The sequence below is a fragment of the Molothrus aeneus genome, chromosome 21, assembly GCF_037042795.1.
Source record: "Molothrus aeneus isolate 106 chromosome 21, BPBGC_Maene_1.0, whole genome shotgun sequence".
NCBI classification, from domain to species: domain Eukaryota; kingdom Metazoa; phylum Chordata; class Aves; order Passeriformes; family Icteridae; genus Molothrus; species Molothrus aeneus.
Genome location: NC_089666.1, coordinates 3468706 through 3485228, shown reverse-complemented (window position 1 = coordinate 3485228; position 16523 = coordinate 3468706). Strand labels below are relative to the sequence as shown.

The 16523-nt window shown below is 39.1% G+C and overlaps 1 protein-coding gene across 2 annotated transcripts in view; it reads right to left on the bottom strand.

Annotated features, from left to right (window-relative positions):
• Nucleotides 1-16523, bottom strand: part of VPS13D (vacuolar protein sorting 13 homolog D) — a 100350-nt gene extending 83827 nt beyond the window's left edge. For both annotated transcript variants that reach the window (XM_066563828.1, XM_066563829.1), the window contains exons 1-20: nt 16398-16523; nt 15444-15521; nt 15025-15215; nt 14621-14701; nt 14171-14287; nt 13857-13961; nt 13356-13526; nt 12640-12740; nt 12027-12195; nt 10605-10697; nt 9462-9672; nt 8756-8935; nt 8409-8539; nt 7664-7736; nt 7007-7171; nt 5713-5843; nt 5241-5373; nt 2457-4679; nt 1971-2122; nt 148-1182 (exon numbers count right to left, since the gene is read on the bottom strand). In XM_066563828.1, the coding sequence (XP_066419925.1) occupies nt 148-1182; nt 1971-2122; nt 2457-4679; nt 5241-5373; nt 5713-5843; nt 7007-7171; nt 7664-7736; nt 8409-8539; nt 8756-8935; nt 9462-9672; nt 10605-10697; nt 12027-12195; nt 12640-12740; nt 13356-13526; nt 13857-13961; nt 14171-14287; nt 14621-14701; nt 15025-15215; nt 15444-15521; nt 16398-16494 (5637 nt within the window). In that variant the 5' untranslated portion in view covers nt 16495-16523. The remainder of the gene's footprint in view (nt 1-147; nt 1183-1970; nt 2123-2456; nt 4680-5240; nt 5374-5712; nt 5844-7006; nt 7172-7663; nt 7737-8408; nt 8540-8755; nt 8936-9461; nt 9673-10604; nt 10698-12026; nt 12196-12639; nt 12741-13355; nt 13527-13856; nt 13962-14170; nt 14288-14620; nt 14702-15024; nt 15216-15443; nt 15522-16397) is intronic.

Sequence of the window (16523 nt, the reverse complement as noted above, 5' to 3'; positions counted from 1 at the left end):
ATCCAAATACATTTTAATTCTGTTTCTGCATTTATGTACACTGCCCACCAGAAAATAAAACACCTGATGTAAATGTCACCTTAAGTTCCTATAAACCAGATGCTTTATGACAGACAATCCAATTACTGTTTTCCATGTCAAGTATACCTTTAGATCCAGCTTAGTGTTTACAGGCTCTTGGACTTGAGAAGCTGACAAGGAATTTATTTCTGCTTTGATTGTCTGCTGAGTATCTTCAGGCTGCGGCTTCATAGCATGGTTATCAGCAGTGGATCCAATCCCAAAGAAATCCAATATTACTACCCAAGTTTGCAAAGTAATTAACACATCTAGACAATTAAAATCAACATCTACACTACGGTTAATTTTGTTATAGCGAGAAGAAAATTCGGGATGTTTCCTATCCACTAGAAATATATTGATATGAACTAATGAATCATCAAAGTTACTTTTTCCACAGGGCAACTTGGATCTGTCTGCTGATGGAGAAGGAGGTGGAGTCAGAGGATACTCAGAATCAGCATCTTCTTTTTGCTTCTTACGGGAGGCACAGACTGGTCTTTGGTACAGCTGGAAGACATTGGGTGCTTCTTCCATATGGGAAGGGAGGGAACGTGGCATATCTGGGTATTCTGCATTGGACACTGAGGGACAGGACTGTGAAAGATATTCCTTATGTGCTAAACTGGATGGTTTGGGTGCTCCATGGGACACCATGAGGTTCTTATACTTAGAGTCTGGTTTCTTTTCCAAGAGATCTTCCATCAGCAGGGAACGCAAGGCAATCTGAATAGACAGGGTCTGAGGGTGATCTTTGGCAAACTCAACATCAAAATCCTGAAACTTAAGGCTGACAAGACCTTGTGCCCCAAGTGTGAGATCACCACTTAACTGAACCTGGAGCTCTGAGATGTGAAAGTTTGCTTGAATTTGAGTAAAAGATTTCGTTTCCCTGATAGCTAAGGGCTTGTTTGGAACAGAATTAAAACTAGAGTGGCTGAATAAGCCATTTTCCTTCCGTTCACTCAAGAATTCTGTGCCTGTACTATGAAGAGATGCTGAAGGAGAACTAAGACTAGTTGGAGATACAGAAGTGGCTGAAAATTTGTTCAAGTCTTCACTGTAAATTAAATTATCCAGAGTCTGAAGGACTTGTTCATATACGTGTTTTGCTAACACCACCTACAATGCAGAGAAAAGAAACAATCATCACATTGCAGCTCTCTATATTAATGTAATCAATGCATATATTCTAAAACTCAAAAGTGGAATTTCAAACCACACAAATTTTAGGTTCATCCACAATGATGATGATGATGATGATAATAATAATAATAATAATAAACAACAAGGTACAATGCAAAACTGAAGCAAAACAGTTCTTCTGTATGAGCTCTGCAAGATGACACCACCCAAAACCACATGGGATGGGATCCTAGAATGGGATACCTTGTACTCCTGGGCAAAAAGCATCCAGACAGAATTAATTACAAATAATTCACCACCTGAACTTACACAGTAATTAATGAAACAAACATTCTACGTAGCCATCATGGTTGTCTCCTAAGTATTAGAAGTTCCAGTTTTCTCTATTTAAAACCTCTGCTCTTGCACAGATTTTTTCAAGGTAATGGCATATTAATTCTTAGTTTCAACTACAACTGCAAATAAACTTGTTTGGACAATGTCATTTGGACAGTGACACATTTACTTTTCCTTCTGTATTCAAGATAAGCAAAAGTTATACTAATTCATGAAGATGTTTAAAATGTCCCCAAACAAGGTTAAATATTGCTCAGTATTATTATTATTATTATTATAACTTCAGACTGTCTCTTCTAACCATGTCTATAAGGACCTGATTTCTAAACTACCAACATGTTAAACTGAAGACACTGGCCTGAAAAATACTTATCTTCTATGCAGGGAAACATTTTTATATTGATAGTGGAAATACTACATTTCTGTACCTGAAGAGGGTTGACAAATTTCCCTTCAATTTTCATAATGCTTGATATTCCAAAGTCTTCATTACACAGAGGAAAAGTTAAATCCAAATCCTTCTCTAGTGGTATTTTTTCCAATTTAAACTGGATCGTGGTGTTATTCAGAATGTGGAAAGCTGTAAGAGAAAGTGAAATTAAAACAACATTAGAGTAAGTGAACTGATTAGCCCATAAATTCTGTATGGAAGAGATAACACAGGAGCTATTGAACTTGCTCAGAATCTGAGCAATGCTGGGCTCAGGTTCTATGGTTATGTTTTGCTCAATTTCTGCTTAGAAGGCACCATTCCATTTTTGCTTAGGAGACCAAAAATGGATATAAACCCACTGTCATTAAAAGTGACCAATGTGTTTTAGCAGGATGGGTGAAGCAGAATATACAGTCAATACACATTTTTAACACATATCCTACTCATATTATAATAATTAAGCCTCCTCTGATTAACATACCATGGCCTTTATGCAATGATTCAAAGAAGTCATGACGGGTAAAATGAGATTCTTCCTGGCTGTTAATGCTGGCAGGACCTGATGAAGAATGTGGCCCACGGGATATCCCACCTGCAGGCTCCTTCTTGTTTGTAGACTGACTACTATTTAATGAATACATCTTAATATCTTTAATTTCAACTTGCAGCCTATCACTTGTAGACTCATCTTCTCCTGGTACAAAATTCTGAATAGATATTTGTCCTAGATGACCTACAAGCAGTTCAGAGCTACCAGGCTTTCGAGGTATGGAGACAATTGGGGATTCAATGTTTACATTTAATATAAGTTTGATAGTATCAGCTTTGAGGGACTGTGACCCAAATGTGCCACCTTCAGTATCTTCTGCACTGGCAACATCTCTTGATCGTGGTGTGGTATCAAACAAAGAAACCATTTCACTGTATTCAGCAGTTTTAGTTGCCAAGACTGTTGTAACTTTTGAAGCTGCACTTTTCAACATGCTGCGGAAATTCTCTTCCAGCTCATCCATGGTCAAAGTCAGTTCTTTCAAAAATTTGGCTGAGTGGTTGTAGTGTAAGGAGGCCATTTTGAGGTTGAGAGAACACTCCTCTTTTGACTTTTCTGTGAAAGTGAAACTTAAAGCATCTGGAAGGTTATTTCCATCATCGAGCCTAAAGAGTAAAGATTCAAAGAAATTCACATTGCCAAGGAGATTTTCACACCTCCCTGTGTTCCCTATGCTCACCACATACTGGTTCTTCACATTGTCCCCAATCAGATCCATGAGGTGAAGGCATCCAAGAGAGCCATTCACATCCAGTTTACTGCACATGGAGACATTGACTTTGGTGCCACCAATACTGGCTGTTGCAATTTTTCTGCCATATTTTTCTCCATTTGTCATGGCAACTGTCCTGAGGAGGAGTACATTTAACCAGTGGATATCAACTGCTACCTCAGTGTTCTGTGCATAAGTAGACTGGAATGTTTCCTGTTCCCTCCAATCTCTCTCCAAGTCAGCTATTAAAGGCTGAGGACTAGAATCTTCTTTCTCCTTGGGGAAAGATTTCTGGAGAAACCCAATCAGTTCAACAATAGTCTCTGGGTTCAGGATGATATCCAGGTTGTTCACCTGTAAAGAGATCACCTGCAGACTGCTATCCAAGTTCATGGATGGGCATTCTGCACTCACAAACTGATACTCCAATTTTATCAAGGACTCTTGATCTTTTCCATTGTTACTGGGTGAGCTGTTGGAGGATGTACTGCATCTCTCTGCCAAACCAGCAACATCAATGGGATGTGCATCTTGTGGTCCAGAGACTGGGGACTGAGCCCTGCTGTCTCGAAGGCTTCCTGTTGGTACACAAAAGCTCAAGTTCTTATGAGAAGCCATCAAAAGATCAAAATCCGTTCCATATGTTTGCATAGTATCAACCAGCAACAGGCCATGGACAGTCAGGGACACCTCTGCATCATAAGGCCTTTTCACAAAATGGGCATTGGTGCCAAAAACCTTGAGCACAGAGATGTATCTCCCATTGCTCTCAACACCCAGCTGCATACAGTTGACTTTGAACTCAGCCAAAAGCAGCTGGGATTCAACAAGAACTTCCCGGGTGTGCTGCTCCAGCATGACAACACTCTGTGTCAGATTCATTACAGAATCGTGCAAGCTGCCAAACTGGTCAAACTCTGCAAAAATCTTGTCTTTCCCTAAATGTAGGGCATCTGAAGACTTAGCTTCAGATGTACTCAGCTGTGTCAGACAGTTCCTCAAAGCCAGCACTTTGTCTTCATTGATGTGAATTTTCAAGTCTGGCAGGTTGCCAGACAAGACAGCTCCTGGGTATTTTGGGTCAGATGTGTAGATCAGTCTGTGCTCCAGCTGCAGGTGAACATTGAATTTTTCTACCACATGAGTTGGACCCACATCACTATCCTGAACATGTTTCCAGTTGTCTTTCACTCGGCCCACCATGATCTGAAGGTCCATAAAAGAAAGTGTGTATCTCTCATACATTTTTTTACTCATTAAGTGTGCCTGTAGCTGCTCTTCACTTATTTCTACTCCAGTAAATTCTGACATTTTGATGCCAGTATTGGTGTTGGATTCTGGTGGTGGAGTATTGGGAGGAGTTGCAAGAGGTGTTTTATATTCTTCATCACTCAATTCATTGACCTCTGAAGAAATGGCACCTGCACTCCTCTTAGAATCTTCTGTGGATTAAAAAAAAACAGTAAACAAACAAATAAACAAAAGTATTCTTCTCCCTTCTCAGATGTTTCCTATGATTATCTGATCATTCTGTCTGAAGTTCGATTTTTTTTTAACACAAAGCATATCTGGTACTGTCCTTGCCTCCTTCCACTGTGACTTCCTTTCTCCTCAACAAGAAACCTACTACACTTCCACCTTCACAAAGGTGTCAGCCCCAGTGTAGTACAGAAGCTATTAAAATACACTATTGTCTCATTTGTAACCCACTTACTGCAAGATTTACTCTTGACCAAGTTGTCAAAAAAAGAACCCATTACTCTGCCCACACAAAGGTTAAGAGCTACTTAACTACAGCTCTTTTATCACCATCAGGTTTTTTCCAACTGGCTTTACTGCCTAATATTAACTTGCATTTTATTATCTTAAGACAAGGATTTTTTTCTACTTTACAAAGCAGGAACATCCCCCCAAAACTTCCCTGTACTTTTCCTACCTTTTTTTTAAGCTCTGACTTTCTGATAAAGATAGAAAAGGAAAGCTGCAATAATTCTAGATCATACCTTGAGAATTTGTGAGTAATATTCTTCCCAGATCTACAACAACTAACACAGGATCCACAAACTTGAAATCATCAGGAAAGATCACCTGAGGGGCAGAGATATCAAGGCACACGGACCAGCTTTTGCTGTTTTCCTGAAAGTTTAGAAGAAAGACATAATAACCCACAAGAAAACAAACCAAAAAAAGCCATGTGAAACATCTAATCTGTCACTTTTTCTCCTGATGAGCTGACTGTCACAAACTCCAGCCACACTCAGGTTTGGTACCTTGTTAAACCACAGACTCCCACTGTAGTCAATAAAAAAAGAACATTTTCAGCAGGTGAAACCATGCCCCGCACCTCAATCCTGGAAAACTCCCCTCCTGCTCCCAAAGAACATCACACAAACAACAAACCTCACTCTTTAGAGCTCTAAATCCTAAAGCAAAAGGGTCAAAGTCTACACAAACATTCAGGGGGCAAAAACTTACAATGAAGTCTCCAACTAATAAACGATCAATGGTTTGTCTGATTTCAGCCTTGGTCTGCATTTTCAGCTTGTTGTATTGTCTTCTGGCAGCTTCAGCCACTCTTGCCTCTAACTCAGACTGATAACCAAAACCTGCTCAAGAGAGGGAAAACTCACTAGGTATAACTTGGTTCACCCTTCGTTGAAGCAAAAGAAAAAACGGAAGAAACAAAGAGAAAATATTTCTTTTAAATTTTAGCAGTAAAGTACAGAACAGGAAAACAAAGCAGGTGAAAGTCACTGTCTGTGTCTAATCACCAGGCTGCTGCACAGAAAAAAGGAAGTATTTAAGCACAAAACAAATAATCACCCTAAAAAAATACTTCCCAAATAATTTTGGAAGATCTATTCTCTCACAGACCTCCAGCCCGAATAATTAAATTGGAGTAATGCAGAAAGGGCGCTAAGTAAGGCCACAGAGGAAATCCTGACTAAACACTAAGATGTGCATGTGTTGGCAGTGGTTTTTTGTTTGCTTCATTGGTTTGCTTGTTTTAAACTTGAATATTTATGGAATATTCTCACTCTGTGAGAAAAGATGCCACACACATCTTTATACCAGGTAACTCCCATCTTTTGGTATTTACCATCTTCAGCAGAAAAACAGCTGGTATTTCAAGAACATTTTCATGTTCCTAATGTTACTTACTGTCACTTCTCATCTCCTCAGAAACTGAACAACCAAAACTGCAGAGGTGGTCACTTTATAGTGTTCCAGGTTAGGCACAAGAACCCTAAATCTTGGGCTTAGAAATTTAAGGATCAAGTATGTTCAAATCTAAAAATCAAGGTATCTCAAGAAGCTGTAACAAAGGGCAGCCTTAATCTCATCAACAAAAAGAAACCAACAGGAATCAGAATATTTCCTCTGTATCATTACTACAGAAACACTCTTTTAACTGCCCTCTCAAAAAAACTCCATCAATTGCCAGAAGAGATGACAGGAACGAGTCCCCACTCCTTATTTATGCATTTTAATTTAGGGGACATGAACATCCACCATGGGGTGTAACACTGACTTGCAATTTTAAAGCAGAAGTTGCATGAGTCTATCAAAGCAAAATCCCTGATTCAATTAAACAGAGAACAGGACAAAGGAAGAAAACCCTCCAGACAAGACTTGGAGTATTGTTAAACTTGAATTTAAAGTGAAGATTTTTTGCTTTATATTTCTAAGAATGAACATTAAAGACAAGAAAGGTGTAATTCCACCAACAAAACCCCAACCCCAGCAAAAAAACACATTAAAGGTTAACCTGAGGTATGAACCCTTCCCTTGTAGAAGAAATCTGCTACTTTCTTAATGGCTTGTGGATTGTAAATAATATTTAGTGGTCTGGTACTGACTTCCAGGCGCCTCTCAAAAGTGCTGTGAATTGGATTTCTTTCATAAAGCATCTCAAATACTGGGGCATCAGGATCTGCAACAGAATAAAAATGGTTTACAAAAAGCAGCTGTAAAAAAACCCCAAAACAAACAAATAAGAGAAAAGCAAAAAACAATTCCCAAAAAATTGAATAACTGATTTTTAACTGGCACTACTGGGAAAGTACAAGTGTCTAAGAATTCTTCAGTAACAGAAAAGGAAGTAATATGATCAACTGCTACAATCAGCAGAATTCAACAAGTTTATAAATACAAAAACCTTCATATAATTGGGGTTCTAATGTTGAACTTTATCTCTTTTTGAACCAAAACAAACAGTAAGTGCAACTCCTACTGTCTTGAAATACATCATTTCTTCCTTTCTTTCAAGTCAGCCTGCATGCACCTTACATCTTGAACAAAGCTTCTGTGATTTTATCTTTACCATGTGCAAAAAGCATTTGCATTAATTCAAACTCTAGATACTTATTTTCAAAATTTCTGGTTTGTAGGAATTATCTCAACAAACAAAAAATGAAATCTTTACCAGTGTTCTGATTATTCATTTCTGAGGACAAACTCTGGAGTCCAAAGGAAGACATGCAGCCAACCTCTTTTTGCTAATAAGAATTTAAAAGAAAAAGACTGATTAGATAAAATCAACCAAGCCAGCTGATAAACATAAAAGTCTTTTCTGTTGAACTGTATGTCCAGTCTGAGATTATTATTTGCATTTTTCCCCTAACATGGTCAAGCAAAAGAAGGCAATATGACCAAGCAGCAAACACTCCCCACTCCTGAGGTGCAAATTGCATTCAGTACAAAGCACAAAATGCATGGGAAACCCTCATGGCTTTAGATTCACATTTTGTTCACTCAGAAGAGAGCTTTGAAATATTTTCTAGACTTTATCTGTGCATTTAGTTTACCAGCATCCAGGTGAAACAGAACCATTACTTGGGCTCCACAGCTTTATGGAAAAGAACAATCACTGATGAAGCAGCAATGCTGATTGTTCCAAAAATCAAATGCTGTTCAACAAATTATCTTCTTAACACATAAAACTAAAAGTTGGAGTCACAAGCATACAGTAAAGCAGAATAAAAAATGAGCAGTTCTACAAATGACATTTGGAAAGAGAGGGAAAAAGTAAATACAACAGGTGCAAACTTTTCCTCAAGACTTTTGTTTTCCCTTTCTGTGATAAGAAATGTTCTGAGTTTTGGAGTATGACTATTTTCATACACAATTATGCATCCCACATAGTAAATTACAGGGGTTTTGTCACCTACAGGATTTGGAAAAACAAGAACAGGAAAGATGGTCCCTTCTGTTGCCAAATCCCTCAGGAAAAGACCACCGAGCTGAACTTTGAGAAGGGAGGACTTTCTGCGAGGAAGGGATTCTGCCAAGACCTTTACACCTGCAATGTAAATACAGAAAATGATTTTGTTTCTTTTAGTACAGCATACCTTTTATTTAAATTTTACAAATAAAAAATATTGTCCGACAAACAAGTATTTTTTGAAGTCATTATATGTATTTATCTCTACTAAAAAATTTAACATGGAAATTTGTTATATAGTACAATGAGACAGCTCTCATCTTTTTTAAGAAAGAACAGAAATGGGCTTAATACCTGAAAACTCCAGCTGCATAAAAGCAGTCTCTTCAGCATGCAGTACCTTTTTCTTCCTATGCAACAGAGTGAAAGAGCCACCCTGCAGCTGTAGATTTAATTTAGCAAAAACATGATCTCTCTTGGTAAAGGTATTCATGCTGGAAGCATCTGCAGCAGGATCAAAAAATTCATCCGTGCCTAATAAAAAACAAAACCAACACATGAAATAAAAGAAGTTTCTGGAGGGCTACTGAAGAACAAGAAAGTTCCTATTAATATGAAAATAAGGATTTCTCTAGCTCTTGGGGGGAAAAATAGAAACAAAATTTAGATCAGCTCTTTTTCCTTTTAAAAAAAAAGAATGTTCCATGAAATTCTTCTATTTCAATCAAGGTAATGTAAGCCTGAATTTACAAAGACCCAAAACCCAGTACTATTCCCATTACACCCAGCACATGACCCACACATAGACTTGAACAGAACAAGTCCCAAAGCCCTCTGCCATAAATGACAGCAACAGTGAGAGCAAATCCATTCCCTGTATTGCTCTGGCAATAAGCAGGTACCCAGGCACACACAGTGCCCAGGCTGCTCAGCTTTAGGCAGGCTCTGCTGCCTGGGTGCATCAGCTGCCACAGAATCCTTCAACAGAACAAGCCCAGAGCTCTTTGTGCCCACCTGGACCAGGTAACAAACCCTGGGGGCAAAGGCAGTGTTTCCATACCCAGTATGTCTTCTGGATTCCACTGTTCCTTGGGCTCTGGCAGCAGCCCTTCAAAGGGCTCCCCTCCATATGTCTGCTGAGCATACCCATACCAGCCTCCCCAGCCAGGAAACCAGGACTGCAGGTACTGCAGCATCCCAGAGCTGCTGTCACGGGTGGCTTCTGCTGGAGGGGAACCTCCAATGGCATCAGGCAAGGGCTCTTTAACACTCTGTGAGAACATCCAGGACATCCAGGTTACTGCTGCTGAGTGAAGAGTGTCACCAGTGTACAAAACCAGCACAATAAAAACACAATTTCATCTCCTATTTACTCAGTGATATTCTCAATCAATACTCAGCCTAGAGGAGAGCAGCAGCAAAGAAGTAACAAACATATCATCACTTAATAGCATATTGATATGAATATAAAAACATGCATGTGATTATGCACATATGAAGCCATATATCACCATTTAAATCTTAGCCCAGAAACACTAAACTCAAGAAGTCATTTGACACCATAAAGCACAGCTCTACATTTTAGCATTTGTATTTGCAAGAGATTATGTTGTGTTGTTAGGGAAATTAGTCCATATTTAATGAAGTGTGTTCCCCCAGCTATTTCCATGAGGCTCACTTCTGTCACGTGTTTGTTTTGTTTTGGGAAAATATTCATTACAGGCCTTCATTTCCACTCTCTGTTTTTAAGATGGGGAGTGGAATTGATTTTCTGACCCTGTAGACTGGGATTTTCCACATGAACAAATTCAGAACCCAGCTGAGGTGGGGAAATGCCTGCAGGAGAAGTGGCCAAAGCTCTACCCCTACACTGATTCATGGATGGCAGCCAATGCTCTGTGGGATGGCTGGACAGGTGGAAAGAGGCTGATTGGCAGCATGGAGGAAAACCAATTTGGGTTTTCCTGACCTAGGAATTCTGGCAAGGATCCTGCTGGAGAACATCATCATATGGCAAGAGAAGATTTCACTGTGCAAGTGACACAACAGCAAAAACTGCAGGAATTGAGCATTTGTGCAATTTTTGCATTAATGCCACACTTTTAAATCAATGAAAATACATGCTCAGGCTCTCCAGCAGAACAATACCTCAGAAAATCACTAAAAGATTCCAAGTATTACCCTGTACAGAGAATGTTCTCACCTCAGCTAAGTCATGAAATTTATTATGGACTATCTCATACAGAACCTTCAACTCCTCATAAGTCAGCTCATCCTCAATACGATGCATTTCTGCCTGGAGAGACAAAAAAGGTTAAGTACCTGCACTAAAGGAGTACAGAATCTTGTTCACAAACATGCCAAGTACCTCTGCACTGATTTAGGGACTTGTAGAAAGAACTAAGATGGCATTAATGATCACATCCAAGTGCCTCAGCACATGAAAATTAATTACAGTCGTTTAGGTAACTGAAACAATGACATTCCCCTGAATTATAAATAAAGCTTATTTGCATTGCAAAATTCACTATTTTAGCACTGTAAAATTCACAACTATATCCTCCTATTACAAATAAGGAGCAAGAGTGGCAGCACAAAAACTAAACCAGGCAAAATAAATTGATTTAAGAGAATGCCTTGCTTAGCCAGGAGCAAAAAAAGCTTCTGTCTTGAGTAAAGCAGGTGGAGGAAGTGAACTGGGTGAATGAGGACAATGTAGTATTCATAGTCAGTTACTCAGACATGTTGTCTTCTTTGCACTGATTAACAAGTTGTTTGAGGAACTGATGATTCAACCAAGTCTAAAAAATCTATCATGAAACAACAAAGCAAAAGACATTTTCCTAGTCCACTGCTGTTACATTTCACAGCTCTGCTGAACACAATATGTGCTCTAGAAGACCTGCCTTTGACAAGTACTATAAAAATTTTCTGTACATTAAGATACTTCTACAGTTCCTACTCAAATAACAAAAGTAAGGATTACATACAACTTAAAAAGTATCAACAGAATTCCTTTAATCCTTTAATACAGGTGTGGTACAAGGTACCCTGAACTGATTGGAAGAAAATGTCCCAATATACCTAAAGATAAAAAGCAGGTAATTAGAGTTGATGGGTTTTTTCTTTCTGAAGTAGGCCATAGGTTCATTATTAGGGGCACTAAATTCTTCATCCTCAAATAAACTTGGAAAAACAAAACTAATAAACAACCCAAACTGTCAAATAGCCACAATTTTTCCCAATTATCTACCCAAGCATATGGGCAGACACATTTCTGGTACTTAAATACCTTTTGGATCTACAGAGAACATGAGTTAAGAAAACATTTTACCAACTGTCACAGGCATTCTACAGCAGTTAATGCTATTTTTGGCAAACCCTGGTTACAGATCAAAAACCAGACAGCTTTTTGCAGTGCAAAACAAAAACACATGAACCCTGCAGCTCACACATCTCATCATTACAATCTCTGCTGCAGTCAGCAGACACTCAGCTCAGTGCAAAGCCTGCAGTACAACTGAAGCTGTTTCTTAACTTGTCCAGCTTTTAAACAAGAAAAGATGAAACAAACCAAGTGTAATGTCCTTAACCATCACTGTGGAAGAGACACAAGTGTAAATACCTGGTCTGCAGCAGACAGGGGTTCCCCCTTCAGCTTGCTGTAGTACATGTCTGTGTAGGACACAGCATCCCGGGCCCGGTGCAGCGCGAACGCCCAGGTGGAACGCTGCCTCTGCTCCCTGATCTCCCAAAGATTTGCATTCAGGGCAAAGATCCACCATTCCCGGCAGCTGAAACAATTTTGAATTACTGTAGGACCAGGATTTCACTAGAAAAACCGAAGGCAAGTGCATGTGCAGCTGGTGAAAGGTCCAGGAGACTCAGTGAAAAGCAGTGGCCAGAAGGCAGGAGCAGCAGCAGCCCTGGAGCCAGCACAGGCCTGGCCCCACAGATGTACAGGACAGGGCTCCCAAGGCCCTGCCACTCCCCTGGGATTGACTCCACACAGCAGGCACAGACAACAAAATCTGGAGTTACACAGAATGGACTGAAAGGCTCAGGTAAGGATAATTTTACATTTGAATTTCATTTGAGTATTTTTAACTGATTTCTGGGGTAGGGAACAAACCACGAAGACTGAATCTCTAACATCTGATTATTATGTATGTTTTTGTATTTCTCTCATTCTAGTTTTTCTAATATAGCTGACAACACCACATAGGAGATGTACTTACTTTTCTGTTACTGTAACCTTTGGTTTCCACTTCCTGTACTTAAGCTGTCGTTCCTTTCTATCCAGCTCCTTTAAAAATCCTATGATCTGCTGATACTGCATCTTTTAATGAAACAACACACACATCAGTGAGGTGGTACTGGAGTGTTTTCCCAAGAAAAGAGGGGAGGAAAAAGCCCAGCCAAAAACCCAACCACAGGTTTGGTTTACTGGAGGCAATGGCCTGTTCACAGTGCAGAATTAAGATTATTGTTAATTCACAGTTTTGTTCCCAGTGTGACATATCTTCTCCCAGCCACTAGTGGTTCATGTGTCACATTCCATTTATGGCTTCATTTACAAACACACAGAATGAAATCTTCCAAGTCAGGTTATCAACATCAGCTGCTTTTGTACATTGTACAGGCCAATCCCCCCCACCCTCACGACATGGACCCTTCCTATTACTAAAATAAAGAAACAATTTCATTTTTTTGCAGTAATCAGTTTCTGTAAAAGAAGTAATTTTGAACACTTGACTTTAGAACAATTTATTCAATTTATATCTTTGAGCTGCCTCTCAAACAAAATCTTTCAGAGTATTAATGCTTAGAGTAATTATTATTAATAATTATTAATGCAGAGAGTATTTATGCTACAATAACAGCATTTAAATTGTCACAAACACTGCCACAATTTTATGATACCTGTTCCAGCAGGTAAAAGGTTGGTATTTACCTGGGAAAGCTTCAGGGGTATTGTCTCAAGCTTAATGTCACATTCCAGCCGTGGAGTATGGCGGGATCTCAAAGGCTCCTTGGAACAATTTCTCTTGAGAAGAGCAGAGGTGCAGACAGGCTCCATGATGTAATTGTGATCACGACTTTCCATACTCCTGTCCATTGCTTCCTGGGGGTTACAAGCAAATTACTCCCTAAGAAGTGAGTGTACAATAGTCACTAGGATGCACTGCTTTCATGTACTAGAATGTACTTTATTAGCAGGCCAGTCCACTGGAAAAAACTTCTTGAAGGTGTTCTCCCTTCAAAAGTAAAACAAGCTGTTTCACAGCACAGCCTTTGTGGGTTGCACATGTATCCTATCAGTAAAGCATGAAACCATAGACTTCTTTAGCTCTTAAAAGATCAGATCCAATAAACTCTACATCAATCAGTTCTGTAGTACAGAAAGGAGACTAACAACAACCCCTGTTTCACATGCAAAACCTCTGTCATGTACCTGTAGCTGAGCAGGAGGCAGGTCACCCAGTAAAGTGCAGCTGGTATCCCAATAAACACTGAAATCAGCAACATCCATCTGCTTTTTCCGCATCAGCTTCTCCACCTGCAGTAGAAGTGAAGATCACACAGCACGTGTCATGTAGATCTTAGTTCTACATACCCAATAAAAACCATGAAATGCACAGAGTCAATTTATTACAACAACCAAAAGATTTTTAAAATGCTACATGTTTTTTTGAATATTTGCTAGCACCCCTAAAATGCAGCAGGATCCCATCTGAGCTGCTCTTGTACACACAGGTTTGCACTTACTGGTTCAAACACTGCGTTTTGCATTGAGACGTTTTTGATGCAGATGCCAAATGCAAACGGCTGTGAGGGATTTGTAACACCATCCTCAAACCTCAAATGCACATCCTGGATTTTTAACTGGACAGAAAAAAAAACATTGCTGGAGATATACTATTCACATCATTATAGCAAACAGTAGTATTTTCACTAATGCTAGAACAATTTAATATTTAATTTCTGCAATTTTCCAATAAATTTCTATTAGATATTTACCCTAACAGAAACCCTATTCCTCATTTCTGTTTTGTACTCCCTGGTTCTACCTTCTCCTCAGATACCAGCAGTCCCTGCCCTTTTCCCTATAAATGAGTCACTTTCACAACACACTGTACTTTATTTTTGCTATCCTAGAATTATTCTCCATTTAAAGGCAAATGTGTAACTGCCAAGCACTCAAAAGCAAGGACTTACTTCAATGTTTTCTACAATTCTGGTGACTACAGATGCAGTAACTGAGTACCAGTAGGACTCCCCTTTCTGTTGTTGTTCTTTCTGCAAGAGGAAACAGGGAGAAGCATTACTAACCACTGTAAGACCTGGTAGGAGACAATAGACTTTGTTACACTGAAATCACTGTTAACAAGCAGACAGAAAAACAAACCAAGTTAACTTAAGAGATGTAAATATCTCTGACATATGTGGGACATACCACATAATGGTGAGGGGTGGTAGGACAGAAACTGCACTCTGCCAGCATGTGGAAATCAAATTCTAACTCCATTTGCTGTGCATTTGTTCTGTCTCTTGTTAGGAGACTTAAACACAGCCCATCCACCACAGAGGTTTCTTCATCATGAAACACAGGTGTGACTCACCTTCCATTTTTCTTCAAGTGCCAGCAGAAGGGCTTTCTTGTGTTCTCTTTCTTGCAACTTTTCCCTTTCCTCATCAAACTCTTCCCTTTTTTCTGGTGCACCAATTAAGTGCAGTTTGGAGACAGATATCACCCATGGATCCACGTGTGGACGATAAAAAGGGATCTGTAGTGTTATTTTGCCAATGAAACCTGAATAAACAAAACAGAAACACTATCAGATTCCTGCAAAAGATTACTTTATTAATCTTGAAAATCCCCAAAGAAAAGGTGGTATAAGAAACAAACAAGCTAAAAGAGAAATTACCTAAAAATCAAACTACCTCATTTGTTCAAGCCTCTGACTCACAGGTCCTCTAAAACATGCAATACTTCCTGGTTAGAAAATATCTGTCCTGCACACACAAGCAAAATACAAACCTGCCTTTACTTCAAATGGTAGTTCCAGCTCCTTTAAGGCATCTTTTTTTAGTGGCAAGTTTTCCAATTCAACAGCACCTACACAAAGTGGAAGAAAAAGAGAAGTCTGCTAAACAAAACTATGTTGAAGAAAGCCAACTTGAACACTGTAAGCCTAAAACAACTGGAATTGGTTTTTTAAAAATTTTAATGGGATTTAATAAGAACAGCCAACCTATCACTTCAGGGTGTGTTAAGATCATGATGGTTACTTAATACACTTGTTAATTTTCCAATGCCATGTGCTCAAACTATTTCATGATGTCATCCAGAAGCAATCATCTGTGGGGTTTTAGACCTGAACTTGGTTGTAGCCACAGACAAAACCTCTCCCCACTGTCTTTTCAAAAGAGATACTTTATTTTCTTAGCATTGTGAAAAGCACACCCAGAAAAGCCTTGGAGTATTACAAAATATTCTCAGCAGGAGCAGCAGATAACAGCAGCAAAGGGTGAACAGAAAGCATTGATTTGAGGACTCTGTACAAAGTACAAAACTCGTGGATGCAGCATGACTCAAACCAGAGGACCTATGAGTACCCAAAGGTAAGAGGCAGCAGGACACTGCCTGCCATGGTCCCTGGACAGGAAAGGTAGTGAACAGTATCAAGAAAAAAATGACATAAATTCAACATGCTAAGGTAGCTAAGCATACTTTTGAAAACCTTATGTCAATTGCCTGTACATAAATTTTATGTAAATTTAAGAGTGCCGATAAAGAGCAAAGAACATAAGATCATTTACTGTTCATTATAAAGTTCTAGCACCAAACTCTGTATTAAAAGGGTTTATATAGATATTAAATACAATATTAAGTGATTATTTCTATTCCACCTTCTAGTTATCACAAAAAAGTAACATTTTTCTAAATCACAATATGAAAACAGTAGAGAAGATAGCACAAAGGCTCCCTCACCCTTTAGCAGTGCCACTGAAAGTTGGTCTGTGTTCAAGTTATTGACATATTTGCCCAGGTAGGTGTTGAGGACCCAGGCTACCAATCCTTCCAACATGACTGTCCTAGAAGAAGAAAACTAATGCT